The sequence below is a fragment of the Actinia tenebrosa genome, unplaced genomic scaffold (assembly GCF_029948245.1).
Source record: "Actinia tenebrosa isolate PJP-AT-01 unplaced genomic scaffold, QUT_ActTen_1.0 PGA_scaffold13__45_contigs__length_12533684, whole genome shotgun sequence".
NCBI lineage: Eukaryota > Metazoa > Cnidaria > Anthozoa > Actiniaria > Actiniidae > Actinia > Actinia tenebrosa.
In genome coordinates, this window is record NW_028292573.1 from 9,055,163 (window position 1) to 9,072,825 (window position 17,663).

Genomic DNA, 17,663 nt, shown 5'->3' on the forward strand with positions numbered 1-17,663 from the left:
TCCGAGACCCATTCACAGAAAACATTTAGCCAGACGCCTATACTCTTTCTAGTGTTCACATTTTCGCTTTTTAGATTTCTTCGTCTAACAATGCAAAACATGAAGCCATTTTGGATTGCAAAGAAGAAAAGCTTACAGTTTGCAAGCGTTGCTTGGCAACTGAACTACCAATCATAATATAGTAATTAGGCCACGTGAATTACGGAAAAAAGGGCTCCTTCATTAAACAATCACCATCGAGTAATTTTGCCCTGTTTGTGATAAATCAAGGAAATGCTAGTTCACATATCAATTTGGACTACTTTATAGGTTCAAGTTTTCTGTTGCTTAGGATTAACCCCTATTTTGCGTAGAATATTCATGCGCCACAGTGAATTCGAAAATAATCTAATATATTTAGCTGATAAATAATCTCTCATCTACGCTTGGGTGCAACCGTGTATGTTTTACCAGGGTGCCAATGGGGTTAGTAGTTAACTGACAATTGGCCAAAAAATAGTAGTTAACTGACAAATAACCTAAACTTCGTTGTTAAAAGTTAACTGATATTTCATTAGTTTGGTTAATATTATGGAGAGCGCATGATTATTACAGTTACCTGACATTCGGCCTAAAAATGAGTAGTTAACTAACAATTGCATGGGTATACCCCCATTGACACCCTCTTTTGCGATCTATAGAATTCCCACCAATAAAAGCTTAGCATTATTGGGTAATTAGCATATAAACTTCTTGCTTCTCCTTCTCCCTCACACCTATTTGCTGCAAGCCTTTTAATAGACTTCTCTGATGATACGGCCATCTTGCCAGGGGGCAAGACAAAACAAAGATGACGGATAACATATAAAGTTTCGTGTGTTTGTCTTTGTGTTATGGGCAAAGGTGATCGATATGTGTTGTCTTAGTTCAACTTTTGTTGTATTCTCTTGTGTTGAAATGTTAATATGAATCGACATCATTACTGTATCCAAGCTTTATTTCCCCCGGGACGACGATAAAACCTTGCTATCTAAGATGGCCACCGTATCATCCAAGCAAGTAGTCCATTGTGTTGTTCTTTCTATGTTTCTGTGATCCAGTCAAGTCCGTACACGACATGCACGTTTTCTGGTACATCCGTTCATTAAATTGATAATACTTTGTGTTGAAAAGAATGAAAATCCCAAAAATTAATGTTAAGAAGTTGTGAAGGTCACAGTAAAATTCAAATGGCTCAATGAAATTTCGATGGCATAATAGCCATTCTTTGGTATGCAGTGAACTTAGGGGAATGGTTTCCTACAAACATAAGAACTCAAATCTTTACAGATTTTGATCATCCACTTGCCGTCCCTTGCTACTGCGGCACACCTTGGCCAATAAGAGGTAGGACTATCTTCAAACTGAACTGGTGGTACCATGGTTTTGGTGTTGGTCCCATCACTCCACTTGAAGGTGCTGGTATCATTCATGGCATTGAGACCAATCCACAAACCTTGTTGTTTATAATCTGTTTAAAAAAGTAGAGGAGAAAGTCATGTGACTAGTCAAACACGTTTCTGCACTTTAGACGTTTCGTGCCGTGATGCCAAGTCTGAACATACACGGTGCTAATATCTTCTGGTACTCTTATCTAGATACATTTTCTCCCAGCGCATTTAGTACGTAATAGCAAGATCTTCTAGGGATCCTTTGTTTTAAGAGGAACAGTTTAACCGCTAACATTCCTCTTGATAAATAGACTAAATCGGCTAACACAATGTTTTACCCAATTCAAATCTTCTGAGAATAAGATAATTTGTTTATTATATTTCTAAGGCATTGATATGTATATTATAGGTAATATAATAAACAAAGAAAAATATTCCCAAAAGGATTGAATTGGCTAGAACATTGTGTTCTATTCTTCGATTGCACGTCATCGCGGCCATGTTGGTGCCATTTAACAAAAGATTTCTCCTTAGCATCCATTGTTAACTGCACCACAATGTCTGCCATGTTTTTGTCTTTTGGCTCTCTTGGGAATGCTTACAACCCATCAACACAAAGATGTGGAGGCTGTATTCTTTGATTGCACGTTACGTCATCGAGGCCATGTTGGTGTCATTTAAAAAAAGATTTCTCCTTAGCATCCATTGTTAACTGCACCACAATGGCTGCCATGTTTTTGTCTTTTGACTCTCTTGGGAATGTTTGCAGTCCATCAATTCTATTTAGTCTATTGTTTTGTACACGATTCCAACAATTTCCCTTTTTATTCAAATCCAACTAGTAGTCTATCGTTCATATTAAATGCTGTGTTCTGATAGGATGAGTTACCACTAGGTTATAAGTTATTTCCTACTTGTAGCAAAAACCAAAACATTAGATTTATCTTTTAATTCAAAACTCGTTTACATCTAAATATTTGAACGTACCATTAAAAAACCCCTTGATATCTCCAAGATGCATCTGTAGTGTCGGGATCCCTGTGTGTATAGCGAAGTATTATGGTCTAGAGAGACACACATGGCATGATCAAGTTGTGAGAGAGAGTCAGTTAAGCTATGAACAAGAAGCTTTATTAAAAGCCTAGTTTGTTATACCGTGTTGGGTATTTAGAACTTTACAGCATCTCTCAAACGACATACAATTTTTTTACTATTAAGCTATTCACTAATGTAGAATCAATACTAAAAATATTGAGTTATGGGTGACAGGTACTTTAAACAACGCAATCATGACTCTCTACTGGAAACTGTTAAAAATCTAATTGAGGAGTCGTTGCGCATGCGTTTGCCTCATCATTTCTCCCCTATACGTTTGGGATTCCTAACTTAAGTATTGTAAATTATCGCTCATTGTACACTGTGACAAAGAAACTCCATGCTCACAATTTCACACTGCATTTGAGTTTGTTTGCCTTTTTCCGACATTAAATAAAATACTCATTCATACTGTCTGTCTGTCTTTTTGTCTTTGCATGTGACTTCAGGAATATAAAATGAAACGGCCGAGGTGAAAACGCAATGGTTGCCCCTAGAAACGTCAACATTTTCCCGTGGAAGCCTGTTGTTCAGACGTTAAAAACAAACCGTTGTCGTGTGTCCTGCCACAAACAAAGGCCGACGAACAAAGTCCACGGTGCACACGCTAATGCAAATAGCAGTAAGCCACACAGGACTAGGTCAATATAAAGTCAAGACCAATTAAAAACAAACACTTACTCATGGCTGCCTGTATCTCCTGATCAGTCATACTGTTATTGAAGACCATTAAATGTCTCACGTGACCATGGAATGCTCCGTTATTATCGACATTAGGTGTAGTCCATCCCGAGACACCAAGGAAGTGGGTTGTCTTGGTCGTAGGTAGGATAGGCACATAATCCTTATTGACCTTCTCTGTCCCCTTTACAATAATCCTGATTTTTCCGTCAGTCTTGTTCCAAGTGACAGCGATGTGGTTCCAAGCGCTCAAGTCAACACTAATCAATCAATTACAACAGGAAAGCTGGTTAGTACCCTAATTTATAAAGAAGGTTCAAAGCCTATGAATAATGATAATAATAATAATAATAATAATAATAATAATAATAATAATAATAATAATAATAATATTAATAAGAATATTAATAAGAATAATAATATTTGCTAGAGCAGACTGATTATTTTGGTAGCTTTCGCTGATGTGGCCCCGTTTTCACTCACACACGACCACTATATTTACTACATTTACTACCACTACATTTACACGAAAAATGGTTTGTATAAAACTTATTTTACATAGATGTTAATATATCTATGAGAGGGCCACTGTAATTGGCATACGTGTAGTGGATTCCCAGCCATCGTACGGCCTAAAAGCGGATCTCCCATTAGGCACATGGATCCCAATTTAAATTAAAAAAATAAAATAAAATAAAATCGGGGAAAAAATCTTCAAGAAAAAAAAAAAAAAAAAAAAAAGAAAACAGAAAGTGAAAAAAGGAAATTGAAATGCACTACATCGTTTTCTTTGCACGAGTCCTTGTTTTCGGCCTTACTACTCTCACACTTAGGATTTTGTCACATGTACACAACCCACTACCCACCACCCCAGGGGCTTGTTAACATACGATAGTTGGTTATAAACTACCGAATTATTGAAAATTTTGGTATAAGCCGACTAAAGGGCGACTATATTTTGTGATATGTGCTCCTTTTTATATGTCATCCAGCATTCAAATAAATTACCTATAGAAACATTAAAACTTTCGAGAGTAAGTCTTTGATAAATTGTCGATTTGTCAAAGGAATCTGCTTTTTCGAGAAGCAAACAAATATACGATTGTTGCCTAATAAACAAACACATGAATTCTTGAAAAATACTTCTAGATCAATCTTTGACTACGTAAAAACAGTTTTGTTGTTGTTGTTGTTGTCGTTATGTTCACATTTGTCCTAAATCAATGTTTTTTGTGCATTTACGAGTCTGGCTTGCGAAGCGTTTTGCTTTGGCATCAAGCAGGATCCCAGTGGTGTGTACACGGACGTCAAAAATCAAGTCGAAAGGCTACCATTTACATTTCATTACAGCATGAGCGATATGCGATTTCGACATTAAATTGTTATCAATATAAAGGCCAAGTAGTTTATGGCAGTTCACGTTTTTTAAAACTGCGTTTCTGTTTTTGTCTTGTGCAAATGGTTAGAGTTTCAGTTTTGTCCTTGTTTATTACCAAACGGTTAGCTTGAAGCCATTAATGGATTGAGGTCAAAACAAGGCTATCGGGTTGAGCTTTGAAGAGTTCAATAAGAAAATTCACAAATCTTCGAGAGATCACAATATTTTGATTGATATCTTTGAAATACTAAGTATTATTTCGTCTTTCTAACTATGGTCAAATACTATATAGTTTTGGATGTATGAACAGATTTTTGAAGGCCGAAAGCAAGGAATTCGATCGGCATTTGCCACCGAACAAAGTTCGTAATTTGCCTCTGAAAAGCCACTGAGAAAGAACACTCCAGTTGGCACAATTTCTTACAATTGTAGATATAACCTCAAAAGTAAATGTTTTTTTTTAAAACCACGTGGAGGACAGGGGTTTGTTTGAAGTCAGTATCTGTCACAAAGTGCCATTTACCGTAGAAAAGTATCACACCTAGAGCAGATGGGGTCCTAAAAGCACCTAAACTAGATAGTACCCTGGGTGAAAGAACATACCTAACATCGACAGTCATCACATCAATACCACCCTTCTTCTTAAATACTACTGAGTTTAGTTTCAAGAACAACTATAACGAACAAATTCACGGAACCGCCATGGGACTGGCCAATATCCGTTGTAGTTACAAATCTTGTCATGGAGGGGCTAGAATTTGAATCGCCAAAAACATGTGTTAACACTGCACGAGTTTACCGCCGCTACAAACCAAACCTGATTTTATGGATGGTAACCTCGTGAGTTTCAGGGTTTTCATATTTACAAATCCACTATTGCTTGGGTCGAGTTTGTTACATATTTACTTACTTTGCCCAAGCAGCATCCACTGTATCTCCCTCCTCTTTCTTTACCCTTAAACATACAGCTTCACTTCCGACTCTAGACAAAGTCAAGTAAAACCTCTCTTGACCGTCACTCCAATCACTGTATACCTCTTCCAATTGTACAATACTCTGGTTGGCAGGTTTGAACCACAACATGAACGTGTATCCCTCGGGACTCATCACGACTGCCGGAACTTCTGCGTAGCCTTTGAACCCAGGAAAGTAAAGTGCTTTTTCTCCATCGACCACTTCGTACCTTGGAGATGGGGCTCCCTTCAGCCTATAGGACAATAAAAATGGCTTAGTTCACAGCCTGCTATAGCGATCACATTTTGTGGTCCAAATGAATACCTAAAGGCTCTTACGCCTAATTTCAAAACCTGTGTAGTGCTATCTATGATATTAATATATACAGAGAGCTATTTGTTTGTTTGTTGTTGGTTCGTTACTTACACGACGTCTCCATCGGTTCCATCAAGTACCCAGTATTTCAACAACCCTGGTAAATCATTCCCTGGTAGTGCTGGAAAACAAACGTTTTGAATCATAGCATATTTCATTTCACAAATCATGATGTAATGGCAAGTCATTCATTCGTTTGGTTAATAAAGGCTTTGCATCATCACGTGAGGTAGTAATGACAGTTGGTAGGAAGAATCGAATCTGCTTTACATGAAAATCTGGTAGGTTGGTCAGTCAGTTGGTTGGTAGGTTGGACAGTCAGTTGGTTGGTAGGTTGGACAGTCAGTTGGTTGGTAGGTTGGACAGTCAGTTGGTTGGTAGGTTGGACAGTCAGTTGGTTGGTAGGTTGGACAGTCAGTTGGTTGGTAGGTTGGACAATTGGAATTCTGGATAGGTTGGTTAGTGGGGTGCTCGGTCGGTCGCTTGCTTGGCTGGTTAGTTTTCAAAAATTCAAATACCTATCTTATTGCCTTTTGACGTCATACTTTTTAAAAACAAATCAATAATAAAGAGATTTTCATAATTTGTTTTTATAGAAGCTAGATCAGCTCCTTGGGACTGACAGTGGGCTCGTGCATCGATCCAGGTTTTGTTTTCATGGATTATCTTCACAGCAGCATCATTAATGCGATACCATCCTCCACCCAAATCTGAATGAACAATGACAACAACGTCACACGTCACCAAAATACTAGGCATGCGCAAGCATAGTAGACCGCTGGTCATTTTATAGGTGCATATGATGGTTTGCAAATTTACGATATTTCAGTTTCCCAATTCTTTGTCATTAAAATGCCTCTGTGTTTGGGGTTTCCTGCAACAAAAGATTTCCTGTCCAAAATACATTTATGAATGATATGTTTTTCCAATAGGTTACTTTGTTTATCGAAGCATTGTTATTTTATGAAATTTAAATTAAAAAATTCGAATGCATTTTTCCGTTCCATCTTGTCATTGAGAAACTTTGACCCCCTTTTTGCAAAGGCCTTGGTCAAGATTGTCTAGTGATTGGTCAAGATTGTCTAGTTACACATAGAGAGAATCTGGAGTCTCATATTAATTTGTTCCATGTTTTCCTGCATAATTAATTATCCTAACGTTTTATTGTGTTTACATAGCCTGATACAAAGAAAGATCTCGAACTCTGTGTTAAGATCGCCAACAATTTGATTCACACATCAGCTCTCGACTTCTCGCAAACATACCAACAACCTTGGTGATACTTACTCCATGCATGAGAACTTGGAATGATTTTTTATAATTAATGTAAATTAGCCACAAGTGTTAGAAACTTATGTCACTTACCTTCTTTGATGAGTGTACATCCATTTCTGTCACATTCTTTCGTGTTCTAACAGAAATGAGTAGTTTTAAGAATAATAACGACAATAAGTATGAAAACTCACTCTCTTTCTCCATGCCTGGAGACTGAACAATGTGTATTTGCGGTGTGATGATAGCATTTACAGTAAAAATGTATGGGACAAAAACAAAAATGTAATTTTGCCTCCAAAATCCCTTCAGCGTCACAGCTCAATGATCCTTTTCTCCAGAAAAATGCATTATTTCCTCAGATCCCAAGATCAATTTTATGAAATCTTCAATATCAAGCGATTATAAGCTACACTTTTTGTGGCTAGACGATCTGAATCCTCATTTCCTTGCACCCCAAAAATTTGAATTAAAAGGGGGTCATTGTTATTATTTCTACACAAAATGTTATGGCATATATTCCGTTCTCCTCATAAGATGTATATAAATCTGCCGCAATACCAGAGCTACCATTTTTCGTTTACAGGATATTATGCAAAATATGTCACGTGACCTGTTTGTTCAATAAAACATAGGCATAGGCATAAAAATAAATTATTGAACTCACTCCCATCTGGTGGTACTGGGATCCCTGTGTTGGTACCAGGCTCCCTGGACTCGCTTTCTTGCTGGAGTTGTTCAGATCACATTCAAACATCCCAAAACTGTTGACACGAACATTGATGGAGAAGCAATTCATGATCCATACGCATTTATCCCAGCACAACTCGACATATGGCGTGGTCATGGTTGATATCACGTGGTCTTTGAATTCTACATCTTGTTCTTTGACAAAGCTGTACTTTTCACATGCGTGAACGATGCAAATGTGCATCAGCAATAATATGACTCGCTGCATGACTTGCTTTTTGATGCTATGAAATGAAGAAATTTTAGTATTGGGTTAAAATGATTTTTCATGCTACAAATGCAAGGCTAATTAGAAATTTATCAGAATTTACACTCGATGATTATAATGTTCAATATAATATTTGCGGCAAATATTAAACTAAACAAGTTCAAATATCCCGTGTGTATCGATATCCTGTGTCCTTGTACATTTTATTGTTCGTTATTTCCCATAGTGCTGTGCGTGTTAACTGCGTCAATGTGCTTGAGGTGGGACATTTCGTCATGTAGTGTATGTGTCATTCATTCGTTGAGTTTTATCATGTTAAAGAGTTTCCTCCTTGGGCACAATTACGATCTTTAGATTCCCGTGTACATTGTAATATTTTCCATTCTTTGTTGTTCAGGTTTGAACAATTTTCATAATCAGTTACGGGATTTACTTGGTTAAATAAAGTGCTAAATTAATCGATCTCATGTGATTTGTGCCTCGTGTGGAAACCGACATTTGTCAACTCGACCTTTCATATTCCTTAATGTAGCCAAATACACTATGAATATGACCTATGATATGAATAATTTCTGCAATATATTTTAGGCTGAGAAATTACATCACAATGGCATAATGCTAACCAAATCTACGAGGATTGTGGAATTTGAAAAATATATATACAAAATATTTGGCTCGAGGTGATGCCGCACAAATGACCGAGAGCCAAATATTTTCCCGTATGGCCCGACCTAACTCAGTCAATAAGCAATTTATCATATGACCCTAAATAAAAAAATATATCTTAAAAGCTGCAAATTATGTCAATACGGTCGCAGGTTTCGAGCATAACCGTACGGATTCGTACGGCCCTGCTCACGCCATTTTCCCGAAGGTTTTTTTTACGGGTCATATGATAATTAGTATTATCAAAGCAGGGCCGTACGGCTTTGAGCGAGCCCGTACGGCCTTGAGAACTTATTTTCGTGTGAAAATCTTTTTACTTCGTAAATGAACTAGGGTACAAATAATTTGCTTTACTACTATAAAATTTATTCGTTTATTCGAGAATATGTTTGTAAGATTGTAAAATAGCCAACTAACTTTCTGTGTCTCCATAAACTTTTGACAATCTTCGCGTCCCTTAGTTTGTTCACATCAAGTTTTATATCGGAAACTCTTCACTTCTCGACGTCCAGCCGCAAATGAAGAGAGTTTTGCATTTTGTCCCGTGAACGGCTTCGCGCGCTGTGTCCAACCCCCCTCTCCCTGGCAGATGTGACACTTGCTCGCTCACTCATGAAGATGTTAGCAGATAATTAAACGTTTATCAATAGTCTTACCTCATCTGCTTACGAGTGTAACAGGAAACATACTTCATACAAACAGCACGAACTTCTAATGCAGGTATGAAATCTGAAATGTTCGATGAGAAATGATTCTTCGGACACTCGCACATAGCCTTACTAGTCCGGGAGCCTATGTAAGATTTCCAGCTTCCGTGGGAATTTTGTAATTAAAGCAAGCGACTAGCTTCCCTAGTTGTGTAGAGGGACCCCTAATTTGTAAGAAAAAAGATGTTGCCAGTTTTGCAACCTACACCGACGCCTTTTAGGGGATGTCGGTATTAAAAAGTGACGTCATGGGACCTGCATGAAAACAAGGCTGGCCTTTAAAATTTTTATAATCGTAGTAAATAAGGACAAAACTTCAAGGAACCGAGATGGAATACAAGATATACCATATTATTTGCATGAAAATAGTTTGAGAGTAGTTACAAAGTTAGCTGCACGGATTAAGTTTTGATTCAACATTAAAGTAAATTATCTAAAGACATATTAAGTTTATTCAAAGAAAGTCTTCTTTGGTTTGCCGATAAATAGGAACCGATAGAAGGCGAAAGAAACTGTTTCTTCTTGAAAGTAAAAATATACGATAGTTTGTTAAAAAAACCTGAATATTAATTCTAATTGTATATTCATAATGCTAATGCGAATTGTTTGTGTATTATGTAATCCTTTTTAAATTGCATTCAGCATTACACTGATACATTTTCTACTTCTGAGGTTTGTTAATTGTTTGATTTGTCGATTTGTCGAACGAAACTGCTTTATCATTGGCTAAGAAAGCACACACTTGAATTCCTGAAGAATTCTGATTGTTCAATCTTTGACGATATAAAAATGCTTTTTGCTAATGTTTGTCTTAATTGTGCCCCAAATATAAAGTGAGTAGATGCATTCCGTGCATTCGCAATTTTTTTCTTTGGGGGGAAAATCTTGGCGGGATACCTGTAGTGTGTACACGGACGGACGGACGTGTCGCATTCAAACCATTAATTTTTTTAAGTATGGTGTTCCGCTTAGGCGGACCTTCAGCCTGAGAAATAGAATATTAACGCAATAATCTCCGTTCCCACATATTCTTCTACATAATTATTTAGATATAATTGATATATCGAAAAACATAATTATAAACTGTTACCTGTTTAGTTATCGTGCAGGAGATGAACCAAAGTTGATAAAGCGATAAAAATCCGCAATAGATCTAGAGCGAGGGCAATCTTTTATGTCGGGTCAAGAATAATGTCTTGAAAACAGGGCAAAAAATCGATTGTATTGCAACTGAATTTGAACCTAACAAACGTTTTATGATTTCTTACGAACTTGCGTTTGTAAATGTAATCAAATATTGCTTCTTTTATCTCGGCAGCAATACATTCAATTAGCTAGAATTTCTTTCGAAAAACTCGACAACGATACTCAAAGACAAGCAGGTGAAATAGTTTGTTTTCTCATCTCCATCTACACACACAAAATTAGACAAGCATCTCATTATTGTAAGTTCATAAAAATGGCAAGATAGTGATTTTTCCCTCCTAATTTCCTTTCTCGGCTTCTTGTAAAAAAGATTGATTTGAGAAATTGAATGGAATTGAATTACAAGAACTGGAGTGCTGACATGAAGCTTTTATTGAAATGACACGACACCGACAACATGGGAATGACTCCTGCTTTCATGATACTTTCTTTTCACTTGATTCACTCGTGAATAAAATACTGAAATATTCATCAGGCTTTATTTTAATTTATTTTTTACTTTATTTCTTACTTTTCCTTTAACGTTGACATTTGAAATGTTTGTCTAATTTTGTGTGTGGAAGAGACACCTTTCCTTAACAGATATGCTATTTAGAAAAATCCCATCTACGAATTCTGAACGTTTAATATGTTTGTTTGTTATGATGGCTGACTGATAATCATTCCGGTTTAAAGTAAAATTCACCGTTTGGTTCCTGAGTTATCAAAGAAAAATGTGGTGTCCCGAGTTCCTGAGTTATCCATGGTTTATGGTCTTTGGTTTTTTGCGGGTTTACTCGCTGTCATATTATAGTCATCTTTTTATTATTTTTTTAGTTCATAATTATGAGCGTATATGAAGACACAAAACACTTTCCATCCTCCTTAAAGAGGTGAGGTCTGGTAATTTTTAACTTCTCTAATTAGTTTGGAAATGACTTTAAGTAAAGCGATTAGCTCTTAATCGTTCAGCATTATAAGACCGTCAAACGAAGCATTGAAAACCTAATAGAGCCCGTAGTCTTATGAAAGTTTTCCAAACAGCTTTACCTTTTCTTTTCTTTTCTTCTTCTTTTCTTCGGTGAAGACTTCAGATAAATGTCCAAAAAACTAGTCAGCGGTTCTTGAAGAGTCACCGATGATGGCTGAAGATTCTGTCTTATCCACTAACAAACAACGCGACAAAATAAGGCATTTTTGAACATAGTATCATTGTTTAAAATATATTAATCAATTATTAACTATAGAAGCAACCATTTGACATACGTTGTTTTTAGATATTGCTTCACTTTGTTTTGCTAAACTGAAAATAACTTTGGAATACAATCGAAGCACTCGATTTTTCTATGAAGAAATGTTCTAATAAGTAACAAATCGACGGTGCCAAATACTTGTCATATGAATTTTCGACCCATCTCTCCACAATCTCTCTACTTTTCTAAAGCATTAGTAATACAAAAAGATATATTTTGAAGTACGAATTAATTGTTTTGATTAGAAATTTAAAGATCTCTATTTTTCAGATTCAAGAAGCAAGGTCGCCGAGAACCCGTAGGTGTTAAACAAACCCTTTAAAACCTATGAATAAACACTGAACGCCCACCAGACAAATCACTGTGTTGTTATATGATCTTTAAATTTTTGTAGTGATGGAAGACAAGATATGTCACTTTCAATAAGATTTAAAAAATACTAAATATATGTCTCTCAACTGAACTCCGTCTCTGAAGGTTCCCGTGTGAACCTTCGAACGCGTTTAATTAGAGGCTAAACATTATCTTCGCCCCCTAGCAATGAGTTGACATTCAACCTAATAACGACACCACGTCGTGTTCAAACTGCCTTCAAAACAAACGTGCAAAATGTTCCAGTTAAACACTCAAACGCTATACGTTATCAGTTTAAAAATGTCATATAATTTAAGTGGTGTGTAAATCTTGAACCAAAGAAGACAAGCAAACGTTAATGAAAACCACTCTATCTTATATATATATACATATAAATTAAATCAAATCTTATATATTATTTTATTCTTTTATTTCAATATTGACTTGGTATTAACGCACGGGTTTAGGGTATATAAGGCGGATTAAGCCTGAAGCTTGTAAAGTAGACGTGAGACAAATGAAGTGTATTAATAGAGCAGTCATATCGACTGGTACCTCTCAGAAACTAGTGGTCACACTAGAAACCTCTCTTTCGCCATAACGGTAAACAGAACTTGTCAACCATCATAAGATGTTTTAGTTTTAACACACCCACGAGATCCCCATTGAGCTACCACAATGTATGTTTTCAGGGTCAATAAACACAATTGATAACGGTAAACAGAAATTGCTACCAAATCATAGTATTTTCTATTTTTAACACAACCACGTGAGATCCCCATTGAGCATAGTTAATAGACTTAATTTATTATGCATTGAGTAACTACACGATGTTTTAGATATAAACACAATGGATAACGGTAAACAGAACTTGTAACTATAACAAAATGTTCTAGTTTTATGCAAAGAAATACACACGAAGCAATAACGGTTTTCAATGACAAATCTGTGGCCCTTCATAAACATAGAGAAAAAAGAATTCTCAGCTTTACTCCAATTGATATTATTTGTCGTTTTCATTATTTTTCTATCACACATTAATAATACTTATGGAGGGCAAAATGTTAAAAAAACTGTTTGAAATCTAGATTATTCCCATAGGTTCCATAGCAAGCAGCACGTTTAGTAAGTAAATAGGTAAGACTCCACTTAACAGCTTAACAATCTCAATACTTGAGAGCTATAAATCACATTAAACCATTCTCTACTTTCGCATACACATAGTACTTTGCTGCTTTGTGGGGTAACCAGATAAGATATCCATGGCGTTCACCTACGTCATCGCAAATTTAAGAATAATATTAAAGACTGATGAGCCGATGCTGAAAATACTTCTTGATATTTAAATATAAAATTAAATAACTAGAAATAGAGATAGAATATTGAAGAAATTTAAAGCAAAGTTTAAACAATTCTTCACGAATATATTATTTATAATATATATATATTTCAACACCAAACCTTTTGATTTTCTGAAATTTTATCGCGGCTAGAAAATAACAATTGAGAAAACATTTTTTTTGGTTATGTAAGATGGTTTTTAAAGGTATCTGGGATTGAGCACATGCGTAGTATTGTCAAGTTAATAGAGTAAAAACTAAAACAAAAATCTTCCACGTGAAAAACGAATCGCAATCCGTGATCAAAGTTTTGACACAATAATGTTCTTTAAGTATAGCATTTTAGTTTTAAAGATAATAAACAGTCAATTGCCTTGAACGTTTTGCACAGAAAAAACACCAAAAGATGTCACGTGATACCTAATAAACTCGCTCTAAATGCTTGGTAACAGCAATCATTGTATACGTAGAGTTTATAATTATTACCCCTTGTTCATTGTTATGTATTGCAAAGGTTTAATCCAGAGTATAAAAAGGAATAAAAAATCAACATGTGACATTTGTTGTACTGCTAAACTCTATTATAAAATAACTGTTATGAATGTCGCGTTCTGATTGGTTTGAGAGAGCACATTGCATGCGCGCGCACTTTCCGTTGCGTCATTCCTACTTATTATTGTAATTTGTATTTAATAAAAGAAATAAAAAACTTGCTTGCTGTGCTGTGTGCAGTCATAAAGCACTTGGGGGTACTTTGGCAGAACACTCGAGAAGTGTCGAGAAGCACTCCGCTACGCGTCGTGCTTCTCCTAACACTTCTCTCGTGTTCTGCCAACCCCCGCATGCTTTATGACAGCACACAACACGCGCGCGCATTTTCTATTTCTTCATTAATTAAGCTGGAAAGCGATAATTAACTTTGTATAATACTAAATAATCTAGCCCGAGCGCAATAGTGGTGAGGTTAATAGCTTCTTTGTCTAAGAAAAGGTTATTTCGTGGACATCATTCCATGTAACCGTGCATTACAAGAGTTCACGAGGTCCCATAGCGGTTGTGCTTTCTGAGCTAATCCAGGTGCAAATTAGTGGTATTAGTTGATAAGTCCCAGGTATACTCGCACATCATTCTATGTTTGGGGTGTGGGAAACTCAAGAATGGATTTCACTTTGTCTTCGGACGGTCTGATCCCTTCATGTGAGATGTGTTGTCCCAACCACTTGACTTCTTTCTTTAAAAATGTGCACTTGTCAGGATGAATTTTGAGGTTATGTTGCTCAAGCTATTTAAAAATCTTGGTAAGTCTTTCTAAGGCTTCTTCAAATGATGATCCCCAACTGATGATGTCATCAATGTAAGCGTAACACTTCAACCCCTATGACTGGAGCGAGTACCATTACCATCATTCGTTGGAAATACCGCAGGATTGTTACACAATCCCATGGGTAAAACATTAAAATGCATTAATCTCTGGCCGGTTGTAAAGGCTGTCTTCTCTCTTTCTTCAGCACTCAGGGGAACTTGATAAAATCCACTCCTTAAATCTAGGGTCGAGAAATACTTCGCTCCTTGTAGAGACTGAAGTACATCTTCAAGAACTGGAAGCGGGTTGCGCCTTTGACTGTACCTGCATTCAATCGTCAATAGTCAATGCATAGCATTGGAGACCCGCCTTTCTTTCGACAAAGTACGAATGGGGCTGACCAAGGTGAAGAACTGGGCTCTACGATACCTGCTTCCTCCATTTTGTCTACTTTCTCTCTCTATAATTTCTTTCTCTGACGGGGAATAACGGTAGCTTCTTGATTTGACTGGCGCTGCTGACCAAGTATCAATGTGATGTTTGACTCCACTAGCTCTACCAAGGTCTAGCTGTGACTGTGAAAATAGGTGTTTATAGTTCCTTATTAGATTCCTGACTTGAGCTGCCTGCTCCTCTGTAAGGTGACGTAGATCAAACGAGTCTATCCATGTTTCGCTATCTGTACTGCCATTACTTTGTGAGACCAAATTAATGTCGAAACTTGTGTCTACTGAGGTAACTTGTGCTATGATTTTTCCTTTCTCCAACAAAATGGCTGCATTGTTCATGTTAGCTACTCTAACTGGTACTGTTCCTTCACTGTTAATGTTCACTAATGCATGTGCTACTAAGAATTCTGGTACGACATCTACACTCTAAATGATTGGTTCACACATCGCTACGCATGACTCTTTCTTTTCTTTGGACACTGAATTTAATGTGGTGGTTAGGATTACTTCTGAGCATGGAGGTATTTTTATTGCTTCAGACAAACAAAGCTTGTATACAGATTCTATGGACTCTACGCCGTAACTGAACAATAGGTTAGACTGGTTTTCTCCCATAAATAGGCTGTTGTTAGGTAAGTCAATCACTAGTCAGAATTTTCTTTCATGAAATCTACTCCTGAGATCATGTGAGATGTGATTTTTGCTTTATAGAAATTTGGCATGTAGAATTGCTGTCCGATTTTAATGTTCAGTTTTACTTCCTCGTTCAATGTAAATTGTCCTCCTCCCGCTGTGCGTGCATAGCGATGGCAAGGTTTCCTTTCTGCATTACTGCCTATGACTGTAAAGGTATTTGGACTGACAAGTGAGATTGTGCTTCAATATCCACAACTAAAGACTCCAAGTTATATGATAGAACAGAGCTAACAACGAACACGATAAGATTTCTATTGAATTACGTACACTATGTCCTCTGTTGTGTTCTCTACACGAAACTAGGCCTGAGAAAAACCTCGAAGCACAGAAGAGAACTCTACCCCGAGACCATGGCGAAGAAAGGCCGTAATATAATCGTAACTATTTTAATTGCAAAGAAACTTTCATGGGCATTAGTGTTTTTTTATAAATTTTTTATTTTGTTTTAATTTTTTGAATTCTGAATTACATTGACGATATATCAAAGTGTTTATTAATAAAGTGCCACTAAGATCAAAATTTTAACTTGTTTTTTGCCTGCCTGGATTGAAAGATCTTCGATAGTGAAATGAAATTGTTAGTTTCCTTTTTCAAATATCTCTCGAACCAAAAATGCCAAACAAGAAATGAAAAACGCTAGTTTTCTTCTTTTGCAAAGTACTTTAACATGTTTTTAGATTGAAAATTTTGGACTCATTAAAATTTCATCGTAGTGGCACTTAAAGGTATTCTTAAGGGTGAATTATATTTCTTGGTTTGCTAGGATGATTAATAATGATAATCGAGGTGAATGACGTTCAATTCGGTTTGTACGATAGATAAACAATTCAAGTGGACGACCGCGTAGCAGCAGATTCGTTAATTCTGAGTATGAATACAGGCTGAATTGGACGCGGATACCCAGCCCTGTTTTACCGAACAATCATAACTATTACCATTTCTGACAAAAATGTTTTCATAATAAAGAGCTAGCCATGAGAATACCAGTAAAATAAACAAACACAACGACACATTTTTTTTTTTGGTAAAAATGGGAGGAAAAGTTCTAATTCAGCCATGAAAAATCAAACCGTGCGCATTTTTACTAATGGAAGGGGTACGTGTAATGTGATTGGCTCTTACAACTGCCGATTACAGTAAATAGAGGAAATTGTAATAGTTTTGATTAATTAAAAATAGTGCGTGAACTTCCAGGGTAACGAAGGGAGGGATTCTCGCCTCTCAAAACTGTCATCCAATGGAATCAAGGCACGGCTGGCCCACATATCAATATGGAATACTCCAGTTGAAGTTTTCTGTTGCTCAAGATTAACCTCGAGGCACGATTAACTCAATTATAAATTAAGAATACTCCCGTTTCGAGTTCTCTGTTGCCCAGGATAATCCCCGATTTTGTGAAGAACATGAAAGTGTCCCAGGGAATTTGACAATAATCTATTTAGCAGGCAGCAGAGGTATTTTAATGGAGAAAAGCCAGAGATTCCATAGAAAATCCCTTAAATTGAGTGATATTGTTTAGGTAATTTTTGGGTGTGTTTGTGCAGTTTTTTAATATGTGCTCTAAAGCTCTCAAATAGTGATGTGTAAT

At 36.5% G+C, this 17,663-nt stretch overlaps 1 protein-coding gene across 1 annotated transcript; it reads right to left on the reverse strand.

The window, feature by feature from the left end:
- Positions 1 to 758: 758 nt before the first annotated feature.
- Positions 759 to 15,718, reverse strand: LOC116307875 (uncharacterized). The gene is made up of 10 exons (XM_089028752.1): positions 15,360 to 15,718; positions 15,047 to 15,254; positions 11,731 to 11,846; positions 7,832 to 8,138; positions 7,258 to 7,303; positions 6,411 to 6,602; positions 5,944 to 6,013; positions 5,474 to 5,770; positions 3,186 to 3,445; positions 759 to 1,489 (listed from the first exon to the last, which is right to left on the reverse strand). Exons 1-10 carry the CDS (start codon positions 15,716 to 15,718, stop codon positions 1,263 to 1,265), a joined length of 2,082 nt encoding a protein of 693 aa, XP_088884878.1. The 3' UTR covers positions 759 to 1,262.
- Between the last annotated feature and the right edge of the window lie 1,945 nt (positions 15,719 to 17,663).